The 20448-nt window shown below is 39.9% G+C and overlaps 1 protein-coding gene across 1 annotated transcript; it reads left to right on the top strand.

Moving 5' to 3' along the window:
- The first annotated feature begins 1660 nt into the window (after positions 1-1660).
- On the top strand, positions 1661-13548 carry LOC134342935 (dendritic cell-specific transmembrane protein-like). The gene is made up of 3 exons (XM_063041686.1): positions 1661-1742; positions 12724-13354; positions 13512-13548. Exons 2-3 carry the CDS (start codon positions 12747-12749, stop codon positions 13546-13548), a joined length of 645 nt encoding a protein of 214 aa, XP_062897756.1. The 5' UTR covers positions 1661-1742; positions 12724-12746.
- The last annotated feature ends 6900 nt before the right edge of the window (positions 13549-20448 follow it).

The raw sequence follows: 20448 nt of genomic DNA, 5'->3' as shown, positions 1-20448 counted from the left end.
GCAGCTTTGGGCCTGTACTTGTTGGAATTTAGAAGAGTGCAGGGTGATCTCATTGAAACCTACTGAGTGTTGAAAGGACTAGATAGGGTGGATGTGGAGAGGATGTTTCCTATGACAGGGGTATCTAGAACTAAAGGATACAGCCTCAAAATTGAGGGGTGACCTTTTAGAACAGAGGTAAGGAGGAATATTTTTAGCCAGAAAGTAGTGAATTTGTGGAATGCTTTGCAGTGGAGACCGTCTGTGGGTATTTTTAAGGTGGAAGTTGATAGTTTCCTGATCGGTCAGGGCATCAAAGGATATGGTGAGAAGGCACAGGTGTATGAGGTTGAGTGGATCTGGGATCAGCCATAATTGAATGGCCAATGGGCTGAATGGCCTAATTCTGCTCCTATGTCTTATGGTCTAACATTTGGGTATAAAATGCTGCCAAACTCTTGTTTTCTTCTCAGGTAACTGTATTGAAAAAATTGCATTCTTCAATCAATTTTCCTGTCATGTCAGTGAACATCTGGCTTGTAGGGTGAAATGTGCAATTTCTTTAAATATATAATTCAGCTCTAGGTCCTCAGAAATTCACTAAATATATAGATTGGCATATGAACAATGTTGTAATCCAAATATTTTTTGAGAAATATCTATTCATGTAAAGGATTATCTTCTTGGGTGAGCAGACCTAACAGAAAAGATGGTGTTTATTCCTCTGTAGTTTGAATTTGTTCCTCTGATGTCTTTCACAACAAAGTGGATTAACTTTTGCAATCATTGTGGGTTTTCTACATACTTGTTTGTCTGTGCATTTCTGGTTTTTGCTAATACTTTGTTAGTAATTGAAGTCAAGAAAACCACATCATAAGGACAATTGTCATGCAAGTTGAGAACAACTCTGGTGATACACAATGTCACAAGGGTTGTGGATTTAGAACACCGTCATTATGATCCCCCGGTGCATACAAATTCCTTTTTATAGTTGAAAATATAGTAAAGCACTGCTTTCAAACGCATCCAGCTGGAGGAGAAAAGTACTGAAAATAAACATCTGACTATCAGAAATATAGTATGATATAGTATGATAGAAAGGGAATATCTCACAAGCAATACTTCAGCCAGCCATTATTGGAAATATCTATGGTAACCTTGTTTAATTATCCCAGAAGAGCACATTCAACTTTACAATCAGCTGGCCTGTTTCAAAATAGGATCCTTCTATCTCTAAAATAGGTTTCATACTTCTTAATCTCATCTACATAGTCTTGTAATTTTATTGAAAACTTTCTTTTGCCTTTCAGTTCTTCCATGTGACAGATGCAAGCCATTTTATCTGCTTTCAGTCTGTTCCCCTTTGTTGATGTCATACCGTGACATGATTACCATGACCACAGGAAACAAAACATAAAAGTAGTACTTCATCCAAGGAGAAAAATGAACTTATAATTTTCTTGGGAAGCAGTTTTAGGTTGACACCTCCTGTTTAAAATTATGATGGCTTAGAAACACAACCTCCTCTGATAGAGTTTTCAGTTCCACAATATTGCATTGCTGTTAGTCACAATGAAAGCTCATTGATTTCCTTTAGTCCAGTTAATTTTGCGATCACCTGATAATCAACATCATTTCTACCATGGTTCAGGTCTAATACATCAGACTCAGAAGGCTAGACCTATACAAGATTCACTCAACTGATGCAGTGCACTCTACTTTTTTGAACATTGAGCAGCGATTACATCTAGACATCTGTAGAAGTGAGTATTTTATAATGATTTGAATTGTCAAATATCACTTACGATATCTTCAGAATTCTTTTTATTTTTCTTCAGCTTTTCCAGGCTAAATTGTCTCCACAATTATGTGTTTTTTTACTGTCTAAACATGTTTTTCAAAGTATTTTGTAGTCAAACAATTTTCCCTAGTGTTTCCAGACAACTAAGTGTTTATTGGAAGTCAGTGATTATTGGTTTACAAGAGGATTGCATGCTATCTTGTTCCACTTAATTGACTCTCTATCTGTTAAGAATTTCTTGTATTACATTGCTTCTTTCTAAAAATCAATGTTTACAAATATTATTCATAATTTCAGCATACTTAGTTATTACTATAATTCACCATTGTCTGCAATGCATTTGTTTAAATAGATAAATCAAGTCAATTAGAAGATATTCATCAGTGTTTTAAAGGAGGGAATGAAAGTGGATCTGAGGTGTTTAAACTGAGTAAATATTTTACCAGCCACTTTATGACCAATTCAAACACTGTCTGGCTCTCACACACAACCATACTTTGATGTATAACCTGGGTGTCCCTGAAGAAAGATCACATGGAATCCAGTCAGAGATCAGACTCAGGTTTAATATCACCTGCATATGTTGTGAAATTTGTTAACTTTGGGGCGGTAGTACAAATGCAATACATAATAATAGAAAAAGAAAATGCGTATTACAGTAAATTTAAATATAGTTTAATTAAATAAGTGGGGCAAAAATAGAAAAAAAATGTAATAAGGTAGTGTTCATGGTTTCGGAAATCGATGGCATAGGGGAAGAGCTCTGTTCCTGAATCGCTGAGTGTGTGCCTTCAGTCTTCTGTGCTCCCTTCTGAATAGTAGCAATGAGAAGAAGGCATGTGCTGAGTGATTGGGGTCCTTAATGATGGACGCTGCCTTTTTGAAGCATGCTCCTTGAAGATGTCCTGGATACTATGGAGGCTAGTGTCCATGATGGAGCTGACTAATTTAACAACTCTCTGCAGTTTACTTGATCCTGTACAGTAAAGCCCCCCCCCCACCTTCACCCCCATACCAGACACTGATGCAGCCATTTAGAATGCTCTCCACAGTACATCTTAGAAATTTGCAAGTGTTTTGATGACATACCAAACCTCCTCAAACTCCTAATGAAATACAGCCGCTGGGGCTGATGAGCTCCACGTGGGCTTGAGCGTGTTCTGGATAGAGATGACTGGGCTATGCTTTGAAACTATTGTTTGTAAGTAGTGTAAATCGTAGGAGATTAAGTGTGTAATAATGTGATGCTGTTATGTTAATGTTATGTTATGTTAATAATGTTATGTTAAAAACATACTTCTATGTACTCCAATGAAAATAAACTAAACAAAATATTTTCAGGACACAAGTTTTTGATTCTGGTAGATGAAAAGCTGAATATTTTTGTGTAGTATTGTGATTGTACCATTTGTAATCGGGAAGTCTTAAGGATAGAGTGGAGGTCATTGAAGTGTGAATATACCACACTCAAATTAGCTTCTTAATTTTTTCTTATTTATAAATCTTTTATAAATATCTTTTTAGTGTCAACCCCAATGACCAATTGTGATGAAGAAACTCCAGCATATATTGGCTTTTGTTTAAAAATCTATTTATTTTCTCTGTGTTCCTTCCTGTCAGACTTTGTTTACTTCCCAACATTACCTACACAAACTATGGTGGAAATGTTTTCCAACAGATATACCACTTAGGAACTTCTGTCAAGGACAACTGCAGTAGTCAAATCAGTGACATAATGATTGACTCTGCTATTAACAGGGCAGGGAAAAGCAGTGAAAGAGCAAGGTAGGACAAAGCAGCAAAGAGGTACTTGATAGTCGAAGAGACAGATAAATGTTTTCATGTCTGTGAGAAAGATTCCGGGATGTCTCCGAATGGATGGAGACCATTCTAAAAGGGCAGGGTGAGCAACCAGAGGTTGATGTTCATGTTGGTTTAAACAAAGGCAGAAAGTGAATAACAAAAGGGATTTAGTGAGTCAAATAGGAAGTTGAAAAACAGGATCTCAAGAGTTGTAATTTCAGTATTGCTCCTTATGTCATTTGCTAGTGAGTATTTTGATCGAGTTTTTTGAGGAGATAGCTAAGAAAATTGATGACAGCAAAGTGGCAGAGGCAGTTTACAAGGATTTCAGTAAGGTGTTTGACAATATTCCGCATGGCAGACTGATCCAGAAGGTTAAGCCACACGGGTTTGTGATTCAATATGTTCGCAAACTGGATCCAAAGTTGACTGGCTGGTAGAAGGTAGAGCATTGTGGTGGATTGGTGTTTATTTCTGACAAATATAACAAATGTACATTAAGGATTGAATGTGGAACTTTTGTTTGAGAAACGTAAGTGACTTGGATTGAATATACTGTAGGTGGTCTGATTAGTAAATCTGCAGACAACAATAAAATTGTTGAACTAATAGATGGTGAATGTTGGATGTAGATCAACTGGAACAGTGGAGCAGTGGGAGATGGAATTTAATCCAGACAAGTATGAGGTAATACACTTTGCTCAAATTCTACCAGGGTGTTAATGGCAAGGATCTTAGGAATGCCGATGTAAGAGAAAATATTGGTGAAAGTATGTACGTCAAAGTCAAAGTTGGGTTTATTGTCATATGTGCAAGTTCATGTATGCAAGGTGCAATGAAAATATTACTTGCAACAGCACCACAGTCACATAGAATCAGACAACATTCACAAGAAAAGCATAAATTATATACAACTTTGACAAAAAAGGTCCATTTAATGCAAAGTGGTCAAAGTAGTCATGGAGGAGGAGGAGACTGCCTGTTACTTCGCTGCCATTTAGAGCAGCAATGAAGGTCCTTCATCTCTGAGGGTTTTCAGGGCTTCCTTCATCGTGTCAGTAGTTTCCTCTTGGTTTTCACTACTGTCAGTCTTGAAAGTCCCAGGTGGAAACCCAGGAATATCATTGCACTCAGATGTAGAAAGAATTGTTTCCATAACGATTTTGTTTTACTAGTCAGGAATGTTAGCCTGAGCTGTACACCCAACGTGAGGACCAATGGACCACTCTCAGTCTGGCCTTTGACTTATTTGCCATGGGTGACCCTATCAAAATCCAAAGCATAAAGCCCTGACTCCAGCCAACATAGCTCTCTAAGTCATTGAAGCATACAAGCTCCAGACCATGACAAGGTAGTAATGCTCTTGGAGGCAAAGTAATTATAGTGTTGCTATACTGTAGTGACTAGGGTTGTGCAGGTTGGTTCAAGACCAAATGATTGAAAGGAAGTTGCCGTTCTAAAATGTGGTGATGTGGAGATCTTCGATGATGGATGTTGCCTTCTTGAGGCATCTACTCGTGTAGATGTTACCAATGGTGGGGATGAATTTGCCCATGATCTAACAGGCTGAGCCCATTCATATCTTGCTGAAAATGAAAACAAAGGTAGATAGGGGTTGTGAAGAAGACATCTGATATGCTTACCTTCGTAGACTGAGATATAGAGCATAATAGTTGGGATGGTATTGTTACATACCCCGTAACTAGTTTGCCAAACCAGCAGAAATGGACCACTTAGTTGGAGTCTGGATTACTGGAACTAAGAAAGTTTTATTAAAGAAATAAGCAACACAGTACTCTAATAGTAAGGATATAAATGCAACAGGTTAGCAATGAATAAACACACATGTACACAGAACTAGGATAATAGGATCAATCAAGCTCTATCGCAGTCTAGGGGTAAATGACCAGTTTCAAGTGACACAAAGTTCAGTTCAATTGAGTTTAGTTCAGTTCGCAGTAATCACTGTTGTGCCGTTGGGCGGGGAAAAGGAGAGAGAGCGAAAGCGAATGAATATTCAAAACGGATTCCACACAGACCTTCGATATTCCTCGCAGTTAGCTTTCGGACGAGTCCTTGGTAATGTCTTCTGAGGTAATCGACTGTGACCCCTCCGTTCCAGATACGATCGTTCTTCTGCGGTGAACCCAGCACCCAGGCAAGGGTGGACACACACACCAGGTTCCCGCCGATCTGTACCTTTCTACCCTGTGCGTCTATGGCTGGTCCCACGATCAGACCTCCAACAACTCCCACCAAATAGTGGGGGGGGGGCGGCACACCGCTTTCAGAGTCTCGTTACCTCGTGGAGTCGTGTGTCAATTGCCTTAGCGAACCTGTCCCTTTTTATCCCCCTGCTGGGGTATCGCCTGTCCATCACACTTCAAACAGTTCAGGGTTCAAAAGGAGCCGGTCTTGACAATATTCAGACCAGTGTGTCCTTCCGTTAAACTCTCTCGTCTCTTCATTAACATTTCCAAATGCTGCTCCATTGTCTTACTTATCTCTCTCTCCTGAAGACAGGTGGCAGATCAACTGTTGATCCCACTGGGACAGGACAGTTAACATCTTATTCTAGGTGTACTTTTGTAACCCTCTTTCATCACAGTATGTTGCAGCTCTATGAAACATTGCTTAGACTGCATTTAGATTTTTGTGTATATTTTTGGTTGTCACACTATAAGAAGAATATGGTAGCAAAGGAGAGTGCAGAAGAGATTCAGCAGAATATTGCCTGCAGAACATATTGATCAGACTGGGTTTAATCCCACTGCAATGTAGGAGACTGAAAGTTCAATTTATAAAGGTTTATAAAATTATGTTAGTCATGCATAGAATAAATAGTCAGAATCTCTTTTCCCAAGTCAGGGGAGTCTAGAACTAGTGGCCATAGGTTTAAAGTAGAAAGGGAGAAACTTAAAGGAGATCTGATGGGTATGTTTTTCACACAGAGGGTGGTGAATATGTGGGCCAAGCTGCCAGAGAGAACAAATACAACTTCCAAGATTCAAGTTTGCTTAATGTCATTTCCTGTATACAATTGTAAGGAGAATGAAATAATTGTTACTTCAGATCCAATGCAGCACAAAAAAACACAATAACAAAAAAACACAATAAATGCAAATACATAAGATAGTGTATATACATTGATTGTATCTCCATGAAGTGTTTCAAGACTTGCATTCTATGTTTCTATGTTTCTATGTTTCTATTCCAATCTAGCTGCATCTCATGGTAATACATATGAGACCATCAATACTTACAGGTTAGAGAGCATTAATAACAGAAGAGGATGACCACATCAGATCCATGTGTACCTCAGAAATAATGTTAACATGACTCACTAAATATACATGAATTTGATTAATGTTTTTATTGTTGGTTTGCCATCTCACCAGTCAGATTAATGTAGACTCACCATCAGATTAATTCATGGAGTCAAAAAAACAAGACATTTTAAAATCGTTTTCCATTTGCTTTAAATATAATGCTATACTTCTGTCCTTATCTCACCGTAGTTCCTCGCCTATTATAGATCACTCATCATCACTTATCACCCATCAATATCCACACTCTGCGATATGATGAAAGATACCATGCTTTCGTGGGACCCACAGTTTTCTATTCCCAGATTCTGCAAGTTGTGAGGTGGGTGACAGTAACTAACCAGTTCTAGTTGATTATCTCATGGGCACTGCTAATCAGTTGCTGATACAGGCTTGGTACATGCTAAGAAAATCAAAGTGAGACTAAACTAAACCGTTAAATGATGGAATGGTGAAATCATCCCCTTTCTCACCAAAATCTACACTGAGTAAAGTATTGCACTTATACAGGTTTCATGTCAAAAAATTGTGGAATATCCCTTTAAAATCTGTCTGCAAAAATCACACCTGCTATGTTTCATTGTGCCAACAGCAAGAACTTGCTGTACATTAACAGGGAATGCCAATGTCAGTTTTAATACAGATTTATACCAGGAGCCTTTTACGAGGAAGCCTGTGAATCTCACAATTGAAGTTCATTTTCCTTTTGATACTTTCATAGTGCTAGAGGAACACACAATGCTATTTCTTCCCCAACAAAAATACATGTAGCAATTTTCAGGATAGCATGAAAAATTAAAAGTCATAGGTTACCAATAAAGGTGAAGATAGGTGAAAAATTAAAAGGAAACTGGCTTTAAAGTTGAATGATTCACCTGATGGCCTCAAGGGTAGCTTTCATGTGGTACATATTGGGAACAATCTCTAATATGCTCTAGTATTAAAAAGTAGCCTCAGAGAAAGGCAAAAAAGTTTTCATATTTACTCATGATCCTGTGTTCTTGTTGGTTACCTCAGTTACTGATTGATTCACATTGATGGAGTAAGACTACATATGAAGATCAGCTGATGGCTTGCTAGTTTTAATCCAATATCGCTAAGGCCTTAAAAGGAAACAGGTCAAGGAAAAAAAAAGACAAACAAGGAAAAAGCAGAAGTAAAAACAATTTAAGCAATTTTATTAAATGTCTGTGGTGAACAAATTGGTATGACTAATTTACTTTTCTCAGAGAGATCTTGCAAGCAGCTTGAATTGCTCTGTTAAGCAAAGGAAATTGAGCAACAAAATCAACAACTTCCCCTTATCATAGGAAAAATCCTTTACCTTATGAAACAAAAATTGATGCCAAGCTAAATAAGGAAATATTGGATAAATTATCCAAAGCTTGATTTTATGTTACTTAAAGAAGGAAAGAGTTGTGATTCATAGAATTCATTCCAGAGGTTGGGGGTGGGCATTGTCATCATGAGTAGGGTGACTAAAATTAGTGATGCAAGAGAGGCTTGAATAAGGTCAATCAACAGATGAAAGAGGACTGGGTGCCCGTAGAGTTGAAAGAGGTTGAAGAAATAGGGAAAGATGAGATTATGGAAAATAATGACTGAACCAATAACCTACTTAGAACACAGAACATAGAACATTACTCCATGATAAAATTACGCCCCCTTTAATTAGCTATTTCCACCCTGGAAAAAGACTCTGGCTATTCACTTCTTAGCATTTTGTACATCTCTATCAAGTTACCTCTCATCCCCCTATGCTCCAAAGAGAGAAGTCCTAGCTTGCTGGACCGATCTTTATAGGCCATGCTCTCTAGGCCAGGCAGCATCCTGGTAAATCTCCTCCACACCCTCTCAAGTTCAAGATAAATTTCAGTTTATAGTCATTCAACAGACACATGTATACCACTAAATGAAACAGTGGCCCTCTGGACCAAGGTGCACAACATAATTCATATAACTCACACATAACACATAAAGTAATATAACCAAAAATAAATTAACAAATAATAAGGTGCATATATTATATAAGTTAAAATGTAAACAGTATAAAGCTCCTGGTACTTCATACATGATGAGACAATATGATCATACATGATGAATCTCTTATGTGGTGGCAAGGAGTTTAGTAGTCTTATGACCTGGGGGAAGAAGCTGTTTCCCTTCCTAACAGTTCTCATGATAATTACGGTACCTCCCGCCTGATGGTGGTGGGATTTGGGGTGGGGGGGGGGAGTCAAAGAGATTTTTGGATGGATGGGAGGGATCATTGACAACGCTAAGGGCCCTGCATACACAGCATTACTGATAAATAAATATCTCTCATGGGAGGAAAAGAGACCCTGATGATCCTCCCAGCAGTCCTCGCAATCCTTGGTAAGGTCTTTCTGTCAGATCCCTTGCATTTCTCATAGCATACAGTGATACAGCTGGACAGGACACTCTTGAGGTGCTCCTGTAAAAAGTTGGTTAAAATCGGGATTGGTGGGGGAAGGAAGCGTCATTTTCCTCAAAATTCTTAGGAAGTGAAGACACTACTGTGTTTTCTTGACCAAAAAGGTAATGTTGAGGGACCAACCAGGTGAGATTGTCCGTTATGCGCACTCCCCAAAAGTTGGTGCTCTTAACTCTCTACACGGAGGAGTCATGTATGTGCAGTGAGGAGCGGTCAGCTTGCACCTTCCTAAAGTCCACGATCCATCTATCTCTTTGGTGTTGTCCACATTGAAACTCAAGTTGTTGTGTTTACGCCATTCTACTAGCCCTCTACCTCCTCCCTGTACACAATCTAGTCGTCGTTGTTGATGAGGCCAACCACCGTTCTGTCATCAGTAAACCTGATGATTTGGTTTCAACTGTTGATGTTCCCTGCCCCCTCCCCCCCATTTCTCCACTGCTCGTTCTGCTGCTGGCATTTAGGGCAGCAATGAAGGCCATCCAACTCTGGTGGTGTTTGGGACTTCCTTCATTGTGTCAATAGCTTCTACTCAGTTTTCACTACTGACCGTCATGCAAGTCCCAGGTGGAGACTCAGGAATACCATTGCACTGAGATGTAGAAGGAATCTTCATTGCTGTTTCCATAACAGTTTTGTTTTACAAGTCAGGGTTGTTATCCCCGAGCTGAACCCAGAACCTGGAGGACCAGTGGACCACTCTTAGTCTGGCCTCTACCCTTTGACCTGTTTGGCATGGGTGACCCTACGGAAACAGCAATGAAGAATCCTTTGACATCTGAGTGTGACGGTACTCCTGACTCTTCACCTGGGACTTGCATGACTGACAGTAGTGAAAACCATAAGAAAGCTACTGACATGATGAAGTACCCTAAGGGATGGAGGACCTTCGTTCCTGCCCTAAACGCCACGGCCGAACAGGCAGTCAATAAGTTACAGTACATTTCATTGTTGAACACTAATACATCAATTCAGAAACCTGCTGAAACTCTGCACAAATTCAATCCAAGAAATCAATGGCACAATTACCTATCATTTCTGAAAGATGAAGGCCAATAATTTGCAGTCAGAAATCCATTCACATCTAAATCTCAAACCCTGCTGGGTTCCTCTTCTTTTCCAATTCTGGCCTTTCATATATCCCTAATTTTAATTGTTCCACTTTGTCGATTGCGCATTCAGCTATATGGCCTCTGCTCCTTCCCTAATTTCTCCAGTTCAATAGCATCGTTCATTTGTTGTGATGTTCCTTAATGCTTTCCTGGATTAATCATATTATCAATGGATGTTAGGTTTGCTGATGCTCTATTCTGCATGCTAGTCAACCTGCTCCATCATAACTACAAGATGGCTTTTGTAACTGTGTTAGGACTAGTGATCTGATTGCGATGTTCATCTCTGTTTCCTGTTTCCCTCAAATTGAAATGCATGAATTCAACTTACCTCAAGCAATTCTTAATCCAAAGTATAAAACAGCTCATCAATTTCAAAACTATTTAGACACTAGCAACTGCAGATGCTGGAATGTGGAACAACGAATAATCTGCAGGGTCTGTGAAAGGAAAGAAAATATGGATGTTTTGCCTTGAAATGCTGCAATTCCTTTTATTCCAGGAATGCTGCTCTACTTGTTGAGTTTCTTCAACTGAACATTTGTAAATTTAAAATACGATGCCTTCCTCAAAATCCAAGGCTATTTATCCCATTGGTACAATTTATAAGCATCTCTGAAAGTAAGTTTAGGAAATGGGAACTGCATATGGCCTGTCCAATTTTAGACTGGCCATGATCATGACCATGCATAAGATGGAAGGACACCTGTTGATGGTGGTTTTCCTGTGCAATCTTATGATGACTTTTACATTCTGGATGTTAACAGTTATGGATTTTAAGGTTCTGTAAGAGACTGTAAGAGAGATTCTGTGAGAGAGTTTGTCTTTATGTAATTTATAGGCAATATCTACATATTTTGGTGAATATAAGTGAAGAAGGAAGTGCTTGCTCATGGTAATGAATGATTTTCAAAGAAACTGATCTAATTTGTCCCAGTATGACCTTCTAGGGTGTTGCTAGAGCTACACTCATCCATGGATATCCCAAACCTGATCTTGCAGATCCTGGGAAGTCTGTGGAGTATCATACTGATGCAGCTGGTCCAGTTAGATTTCCATTTTTCAGTAATTCCTTGAATGTTGATGAAAGGAAACAAGATTATAGTAATACCATTAAATATAAAAAGGAGCAGGCTAGCATGACTCTATGCAGTTTAGTTATTTATTGACATTTGTCAGACTTTCACTAAATGTTGGCATAGTCTGTGCACGCTAAAGTGAGTGCTTCACTTACCAAGGCATTGCCAATGGAAATGAATGGTGTTGTGTCACCAACAAGCTTCAGCACACTGACCTTATAATGGAGAAGGTCCATGGGCAGAGTAGCTGAACTCACTGTTTTAAGGAAGTTCTGTAGCAATCACCTGGGAGTGGGATGATTAATCCAAGGCTCAAGATTGTTGTGTTTTTTTACACTTGGTGGCCATCTGTACACCTGCTTTTTAATGCAAATATCTAATCAGCCAGTCATGTGGCAGCAACTCAATACATAAAAGCATGGTGAAGAGCTTCAGCTGTTGTTTAAACCAAACATCACAATGGGGAAGAAATGTGATCTAAGTGACTTTGTGGAATGATTGTTAGTGCCAGACAGGGTGGTTTGAGCATCTCAGAAGCTGCTTTTCTCCTGGGATTTCCTCCTAGACATTACAGAGAATGGTGTGAAAAACAAGAAGACATCCAGCGAGTGGCAGCTCTGTAGGCAAAAATGCCTTGTTAAAGAGAGATATCAGAGGAGAATGGCCAGACTTGTTCAAGCTGACTGAAAGGTAACAGTAGCTCACACAACTATACATTACAACAGTGGTGTGCAGAAGAACAACTTTGAACACACAACACATTGAACCTTGAATGGGATTCAGCAGCAGAAAACCGTGCGCATACATTTAGTGGCCACTTCATTATGTACAGGAGGTAACTAATAAAGTAGCCATTGACTTTACATCTAAGTATTGGTTATATTTATTGCAATCACTACTTTTATTCCATTGCTAGTGTTTTTGGTAATAACTCATTATGAAAGGATGAACACAAAAAATACATACCCTTTCCCTGCATGTTAATTCAAAAATCCTCTTTCAACTAACTGGTAGCTGAATGCAAGCTGGGGAGAATGTCTTTGTATTTCTGCTGTTTTTTATGCTAAGTTATCACACCCCTTGACAAGATATTAATACATTCAGCTGTGCTTTTTAATTGATACTTAATTTCTTGATATTTTATTTGATCTCAATTTTTCCATTGCAGGAACAATATCCCTCATCAATAAAATGGCTGTTCTCAAGATGGCTGCTCAGTTTTTTGGAGATCTCTTTGAAGTGTATGCATCAGAAAGGAAATCTGGTTTGAAGAACATTCTGTACCTGATCTCACTTTGTCTTGTGTTAGGCATAGGAGCTAGTGGAATTGTTTATATTTGCCTGCAGAAACTAGAGTGCAATCTCTCAGTGGCCCTAGCAGTGTTTGGAACCCTTTCTGTGGTTATTCCTGGAGCTCTGTTTCTTTCCAAGTATTTCAGATGCTTTGTCCTGATATTCCTTATTTCATGTGGAACCAAGAAAGGCCGCAATGCCCTGATAACAGCTGGTACCAGCATAGTGCTCTTTAACTGTGCCAAAAATAGCTTTCACAATTTAATGGAATTAGTAGATAACTTAAATTGTTTCTTGGTTGGAATGCTATCATCCATCAGATATCTTTTGTCAAAGTACAAAGAAGCCTTGGAATGGATCGGCAAATATAAACCATTAGGAACCATTATTGTACATTTTTCAAATGATCTTAAGATTTATTCAACAGTTAATGATGATGCTATAAGAATAAAGCTCAATGAAACTACAATAAACTTAGAGATCCAGGCTAAGAACATCATTTCAATGTTAAGCTCATTTTCCAGAGTTTGTAAACATTCAATAGCTCTCATTTGTCTTTTGCTGGTTCTGTCATTCACCTGGTTCTACATCAGAAAATTTTTAACTGATATCAAGTTTGAAAATGTATTTATTACAAATCAATTCCTGAAATTTGATGAAAAGCAGAAAGAAGCAGGAAAACCGCATTTGTGCCAACTAACTAAAAAAGAGAATAAAAGCTTCATTAGAATCCCAGCACTATGTTTATCCAAAATGGAACTAAGCAGCATGGCAAGATTCTTGGTTCCTGTCTTGAGTCACCTGTGTATCTGGACAATACTCATAATGCTAGATTGTGGAGTATTTTTACTTACAGATTCAATACGACATCACATGGACCATCTGCCTACAATAAACATTACAATGAAAGCAAAATTTTCTGTAAGTATACATACTTTCCTTAACACAGAACAATTTGTGGTTAACTTTTGCATGGTAGATTGTACTAAGGTATTTTAAGCACCACACACAATATGCTGGAGGAACTCAGCAGGTCAGACAGCATCTATGGAAAAGAATAAACGGTCGATGTTTCAGGTAAAGATCCTTCTTCAGGACCGAGAAGGAAGGGGGGGAAGATGCCAGGGGCAGAGAAAAGGGGCTAGCTGGAAGATGATAGGTGAAGCCAGGTGGGTGGGAAAGGCTGGAGAAGAAAGAATCTGATAGGAGAGGAGAGTGGACCATAGGAGAATGGGAAGGAGGAAAGGACCCAGGGGGGAGTGATCGGTAGGTGAGGAGAAGTAAAATATCAGAGTGGGGAATAGAGGACGTAGGGGGTGGTTTTGCTTGCTGGAAGGAGAAATCGATATTCATGCCATCAGGTTGGGGGATACCTATAAACTATTTTAAACTGTGAAAGCATTTTTTAAATGGGCATTGCAAGATGGAAAGGCGAGATTCTGTTCCCCTACTGTCATTAGTCTATCCATTCATTAAAGTGAGCTTGGAAGGACATAACTTTTTCACAGGGTCTGTGGCAAATAGTGGGTGAACCATGACAACACTGGCCAGAATGATCACTTCATACTCTGTGTGGAGACAAGTTCCGGTTTTCATACAAAAAAAAACACCTTATGCTTGTGTTATGTAGCATTATTATCATGCTAAATGGGATAGAATCAGAACAAATCCGGCAGCTCAAAGCCATGCATCCATGAGGCACTGTAAACCAAAAGCAGCAGTAGATAGGTACACCACCATAATCTGTAATCTTGCGACTCCTTATATCTCTCAATCTATCGTTACCATCTAATCTGAAATTCAGCCCTGTTATATGAGGTGTGCAGATCTAAGCAGTCTTGAAACCAGCAGGTCAGGTCAAAGCTCTTCATCCTCCCTCATCCGGTCATTCAAAAAGCAAAGTCTGCACATGAAATAAAAACAGTGAATGCTAGAAATACTTTGCATTTCACCAGCATCGTATCTTCAAAAGGCAATACCTCAAAAAAGCAGCATCGATCATTAAGAACCCTCACCACCCAGGAATGCACCCTTTTCATTGTTACAGAGAGAAGATACACGAGCCTGAAGACAAACACCTAACATTTTAGGAACAGCTTCTTATCCTCCAGCACCATATTTCAGAACGGACAATGAACTACGAACACCACTGTACCTTAGTATTTTCACTCTCTTTTTGCACTACATATTTATCTTTTATTAATACTGTGCATTTCTTATTAGAATTTATAGCATATTTTACATATTGCACTGTATTTCTGCTGCAAAACAACAAATTTCGCTACATATGTCAGTGATAATAAATCTGACTGATTCAGCGTCTGGGGAGACAATAGAATTCAGGTTTGTATAATAGTTCATGGACAATAATAAACAAAAGGTGTAAGCAGTGTGGCCATTGTGTGAGTGAGACAGTGTTAGATTGGTCCAACCTTGACTCAACAGGCTTAAGAGAGAACAGATAGAGGTTACAAGTAAGTTTCTAGTAAGCTTTTTATTCTGTTAGTACATAACTAGAGCTATGGGAAATCTGAGAGGCCTCCAGTCTCCCTCATAACTGCATCTGCACAAAATGCATTGAGTTGCAGCTCCTAAGAGACTGCTAACAAACTACAGCTGCAGCTCAATGCACTTCATGCAGATGCAGCTCTTTGTGCAGATGCCCTTTGCCTCATATGGGAAAATGAGGAGGCGATAGATCGAGCTACAGGGAGGTGGTTACCCCTAAGTTGCAGGAGGCAGGACCCTGGGTCTGTCAGGAGAGCAAAAGGGAATAGGCAGCCAGTGCTGAGAACCCCTGTGGCCATTCCCCTCAATAGTAAGTATACCATTTTGTATACTGCTGGGGGAGGAGGGTATGAGCTACCAGGAGAAAGCCACACCAAACAATTCTCTGGCACTGAGTCTGGATTTGTGGCTCAGAAGGGATGGGAGAGAAGAGGAGTGCAGTAGTTATAGGAGATCTATCATTAGAGGAGCAGGAAGCAGATTCTGTAGACATGAAAGAGACCCAGATGGGATGTTGCCTCCCAGGTGCCAGGGTCAAGGACGTCTCGGATTGGGTTCATGGCATTCTAAAGCAGGAGGGTAAACTGCTGGAAGTCGTGGTACACATTGGTACCAATGACATACATGTGTCGGAAAAGGGAGGAGCTCCTGACGAGAGAATATAGGGAGTTAGCAGAAAGCCGAAAAGCAAGACCTCCAGGATAATAATCTCAGGATTGTTCCCTCTGCCACAAGGGTAAGAATAGGATGGTTTGGCACATGCATATGTTGCTAAGGAACTGGTGCAGGGGGCAGGGCTTCAGATTTCTGGATCATTGGGATCTCTTCTGGGGAAGGTATGACCTGTACAAAAAGTACGGGTTACACTGAACCCAAGGGGGAAAATACCTTTGTTGGGATGTTTGCTAGAGCAGTTAGAGAGGGTTTAAACTAATTTGGCAGGGGGATGGGACCCTGACTAATAGAGCTGAGGATAGGACAGTTGGGTATACAAGTCAATGCAGTGTGCAGTGAGACTATGAGGATGGACAGGCAGATGATAGAGCAAAATTGCAGTCAGTGGGATGAATTAAAGTGCAACAGGGGTTCAAAATCAAAAATGGTGATGAATACACAATTGAAGGTGCTATATTTGGATGCACACAGTATACAGAATAAGGTAGATGATCCTCTAATGGAGTTAGGGATTGGGAGGTATGATGTTGTGGGCATCTCTGAGTTGTAGCTGAAAGATCATAGTTAGGAGCTTAGCATCCAAGGATGTATCAAAAAGGTAGGCAGAGGGAATGACTCTGTTAGTAAAAAAAAGTTAAATCAGATCCTTAAAAAGAGGTGACATATGATCAGAGGATGTAGAATCTTTGTGGGTAGAGTTATCTGCAAGAGCAGAAAGATCCTGATGCGAATTATATACTGTCCTCCAAACAGTTGCCACAATGTGGGCTATAAATTTCAATGAGGGCATGTAAAAAGGGCAATGTTGCAATAATGGGAGATTTTAATATGCAGGTAGATTGGGAAAATCAGTTTGATGTTGGATCACTAGAAAGGGAATTTTTAGAATGCCTATGACAGCTTGTTGTTGAGCCCACTAGCCCAGAGCAATTCTGCATTGGGTGTAATGTAATGAACCAGGTTTGATTGGGGAACTTAAGGTAAAGGAACCTTTAGGAGGTGTGATCATAATATGGTAGAATTCACCCAGAAATTTGAGAAGGAGAAGCTAAAATCAGTCGTATCAGTATTGCAGTGGAGTAAAGGGAATTACAGAGGCTTGAGAGAGGAGCTGGCCAAAGCTGTTTAGAAAGAGGAGACTAGTCTGAATGATGCCAGAACACCAATGGCTGGTGTTTCTGGAGGATATTTGGAAGGCACAGGAAATGTACATCCCAAAGATGAAGAAATATTTTAAGAGTGAAGATGATACAACCATGGCTAACAAGAGAAGTCAAAGATAGCATGAAAGCAAAATAAAGGCCATGTAATATAGCCAAAAGGAGTGGGAAAGTAGAGGATTGACAAGCTTTGAAAAACCAACAGAAGTAACTGAAATGCTATAGAGAAAAGATGAAATATGAAGGTAAGCCAGCCAATAATATAAAAGAGGACTCAGAAAGTTTTTTCAGATATATACATATATGTGTGTGTGTGTGTGTGTAAAAGAGAGATGAGAGTGCATATCAGGCCACTGGAGAGATAGTAATAGGAGAGGGAGCAAAGAAGATGCAGATGAACTGAATACTCTAAGTATTTTGCATTATTCTGTGGAAGACCACAGCAAAGTGACATGAATGCAAGTGTCAGGGGGCAAAAGTGAGTGTTGTTGCTCTTACTAAGGAGAAGATGCTTGGGAAGCTGAAAATTCTGAAGGTCGATAGATCACCTGGATCATATGGACTACACCCCAGAGATCAAAAGGAGGTAGCTGAAGAGATTGTGGAGGCATTAGTAATGATCTTTCAAGAATTACTAGATTCTGGAATGGTTCTGGAGGACTAGAAAATTGCAAATATCACTCTACTCTTTAAGAAGGAAGGGAGATTGGAGAAAGGAAATGATAGGCCAGTTAGTTTGACTTTAATTGGAAAGATGGTGGAGTCTATTATTCAGAATGAGGTTTTAGAGTACCTGGAGGCACATAATAAAATAGGCCAAAATCAGCATGGTTTTCTAAAGAGGAAATCTTGTCTTACAAACCTGTTGGAATTCTTTGAGGAAATAACAGGGGGGATTGACAAAGGAGACTCAGTGGATGTTGTTTATTTGGAATTTCAGGAGGGCTTTGCTAGCTGCTCACATGATTCGCTTAAGATAAATGCTCATAGTATTACAGGTAAGGTACTAGCATGGACAGAAGACTGGCTGACTGGCGGGAGGCAGAGAATGAGAATTAAGGGGGCTGCTCTGGTTAGCTGCTAGTGACTAGTGGGTGTCACAGGGGTCATGTTGGGACTGTTTCTTTTCACAAATTATTTAACTGTATGTCAATGATTTAGATAAAGGAATAGATGGCTTTGTGGCCAAGTTTGCAGACAATATGAAGCTAGGTAGAGGGGCAGGTAGTGTTGAGGAAGCAGGGTGTCTACAGAAGGACTTGGACAGACTGGAGGAACGGGCAAGGAAGTGGCAGCTGAAATATAGTAGTGTAAAGAAGTGCATAGTCATGCACTTTTGCAGAAAGAATAAAGGCATGGACTATTTTCTAAACAGAGCTGCAACCTCAGCTTCTATCTGGCAATGTAGAAATTATCAGCTGCACAAACGTGGCACAATATAAGCGCAGCAATTCAACCCTGACGATGGAAGATATCCTTGATTGCAATACCAATTGGTACTTATTCACCAACAGCCAGCTCATCAAAACTTAGTTTTGGCTTCCTAAGAATCACTTGTTTCCAACCCACATCACAGTTATGGTCTAACATGGACTAGATGGCTGAATTGCAGGGCTGAGGTGAAAGTAATTGCCTTTGACAAAAAGTCAGTTCTTGACTAAATCAAGCATCAAAGAATTATGTAGAGCTAAAAGATATTGAGAGGACAATGCTCAAGTAGTCAGGTGGCATACCTTGCACAAACCAAGATAGTAGCAGTTGTTGGAGGAGAATCATTCTAGCTGCAGGTGACTTTTCAGGGGCTCCTAGGCACAACTGTCATCATTGTTTCATTAATGGCCTTTCTTCCACCATAAGGTCAGAATGGAGATGTTTGCTTAAGAATGCACAACATTCAATTCCATGTATAACAACAGAATATGAAACTATCTATTTCACTTAAAACAAAGCCAAGTCAAGATTCAGACATAGGCTAATAAGTGGCAAGTAATATACAAATACCTGCACTTTATCTCTTTCAACAATACCTCCCAGCTCCTCACTTCATTCCCCCCTCCCTACCCACCTACCTTCCGCTCACCTGCTTTCACCTATTGCTTACCAGTTTGTACCCTTCCCCTTCCCCCAGATTCTGCCTTCTTTTCCCTTCCTTTCCAGTCCCAATGAAGTGTCTCAGCATGAATGTTGACAGTTCATTCCTCTCTATGGATGCTGCCTGAGCTGCTGAGTTCCTCCAGCATGTTGTATGTGTTACCAAATGATGATGATCTCTAACAACCTTTCCTTGACATTTAGTGGCATAAACCATTGCAAAATTTTACCACCATTACCACCCATCATTGAACAGAAACTCAGCTGGACAAAGCACATGATTCTCAGTGTTGTTCAAAGGTCAGGTACTGTGCCATCCCCAAAACCTTTCTATGATCTACAAAACAGGAGAACGATAGAATACTCACCACTTGTTGAGATGGATGTTCAGCAACATTACTGAATAGCTTGGCAATCCAGGACAAAGCAACCTGCAAGATGGTACATGTGAGCCACCCTAAGCATTTATTCCCTTTTCAACTGTGGCTGCAGTGCCTGCCACCTGTAAAATGTATAGCAGTTACTTTCCAAGGCTTCTCCACCCACATACAGCATAGGACAAGACAGCACAGAAACAGGCCCTTCAGCCCACAATATTGTGCTGAACCAGCTAAAACACAAATCAAAACACCCAAACACTGAACTCTCCAACCTACATAATGTTCATATCCCTCCACCTTCCTCACATTTGTGTGCCTATCTAAAAGTCTCTTAACAGCCTCTAATATATTTGCCTCTACCACCATACCAAGCAGCGCATTCCAGACATCCACAACTCTCTAAGTAAAACACTTATTCCTCACATCCCCTGTGAACCTGCCCCCTCTCACTTCTAATGCACGTCCTCTGGTATTAGACACTTCTACCCTGGAAAACAAATACTCCCGGTCCACACTATCTATGCCTCTCATAGTCTTGTAAACCTCTCCCCTCAGCCTCCACCACTCCAGTCCCTCATAATAGCCCATGCCCTCTAAAGAAGGCAGCATGTTGGTAAACCTCTTCTGCACCCTCTCCAAAGTCTCAACATCCTTCCTAGAGTGTGACTAAGTTCTGCCATCCCAAAATCTCTGAGCTCTACCACTATAAAGACAAGAGAGGACGGTGCATGAGACCAGGACCACCTGCTGGTTCCACTCCATGGAAAATTAGCAACTGGTACACCA

The sequence above is a fragment of the Mobula hypostoma genome, chromosome 1 (genome assembly GCF_963921235.1).
Source record: "Mobula hypostoma chromosome 1, sMobHyp1.1, whole genome shotgun sequence".
In the NCBI taxonomy this organism is placed as follows: domain Eukaryota; kingdom Metazoa; phylum Chordata; class Chondrichthyes; order Myliobatiformes; family Myliobatidae; genus Mobula; species Mobula hypostoma.
The sequence above is the reverse complement of the archived record's forward strand: the minus strand, read 5'-3'. Positions and strand labels throughout refer to the sequence as shown.

What these genes read in the sequence shown, in the direction of transcription:
- LOC134342935 (XM_063041686.1), top strand. Translation starts at nt 12,747, where the DNA reads ATGGCTGTTCTCAAGATGGCTGCTCAGTTTTTTGGAGATCTCTTTGAA. An exon ending in GCTAAGAACATCATTTCAAT is followed by an intron (nt 13,355 to 13,511) that starts GTTAAGCTCATT and finishes TTTGATGAAAAG; the next exon opens with CAGAAAGAAGCAGGAAAACC.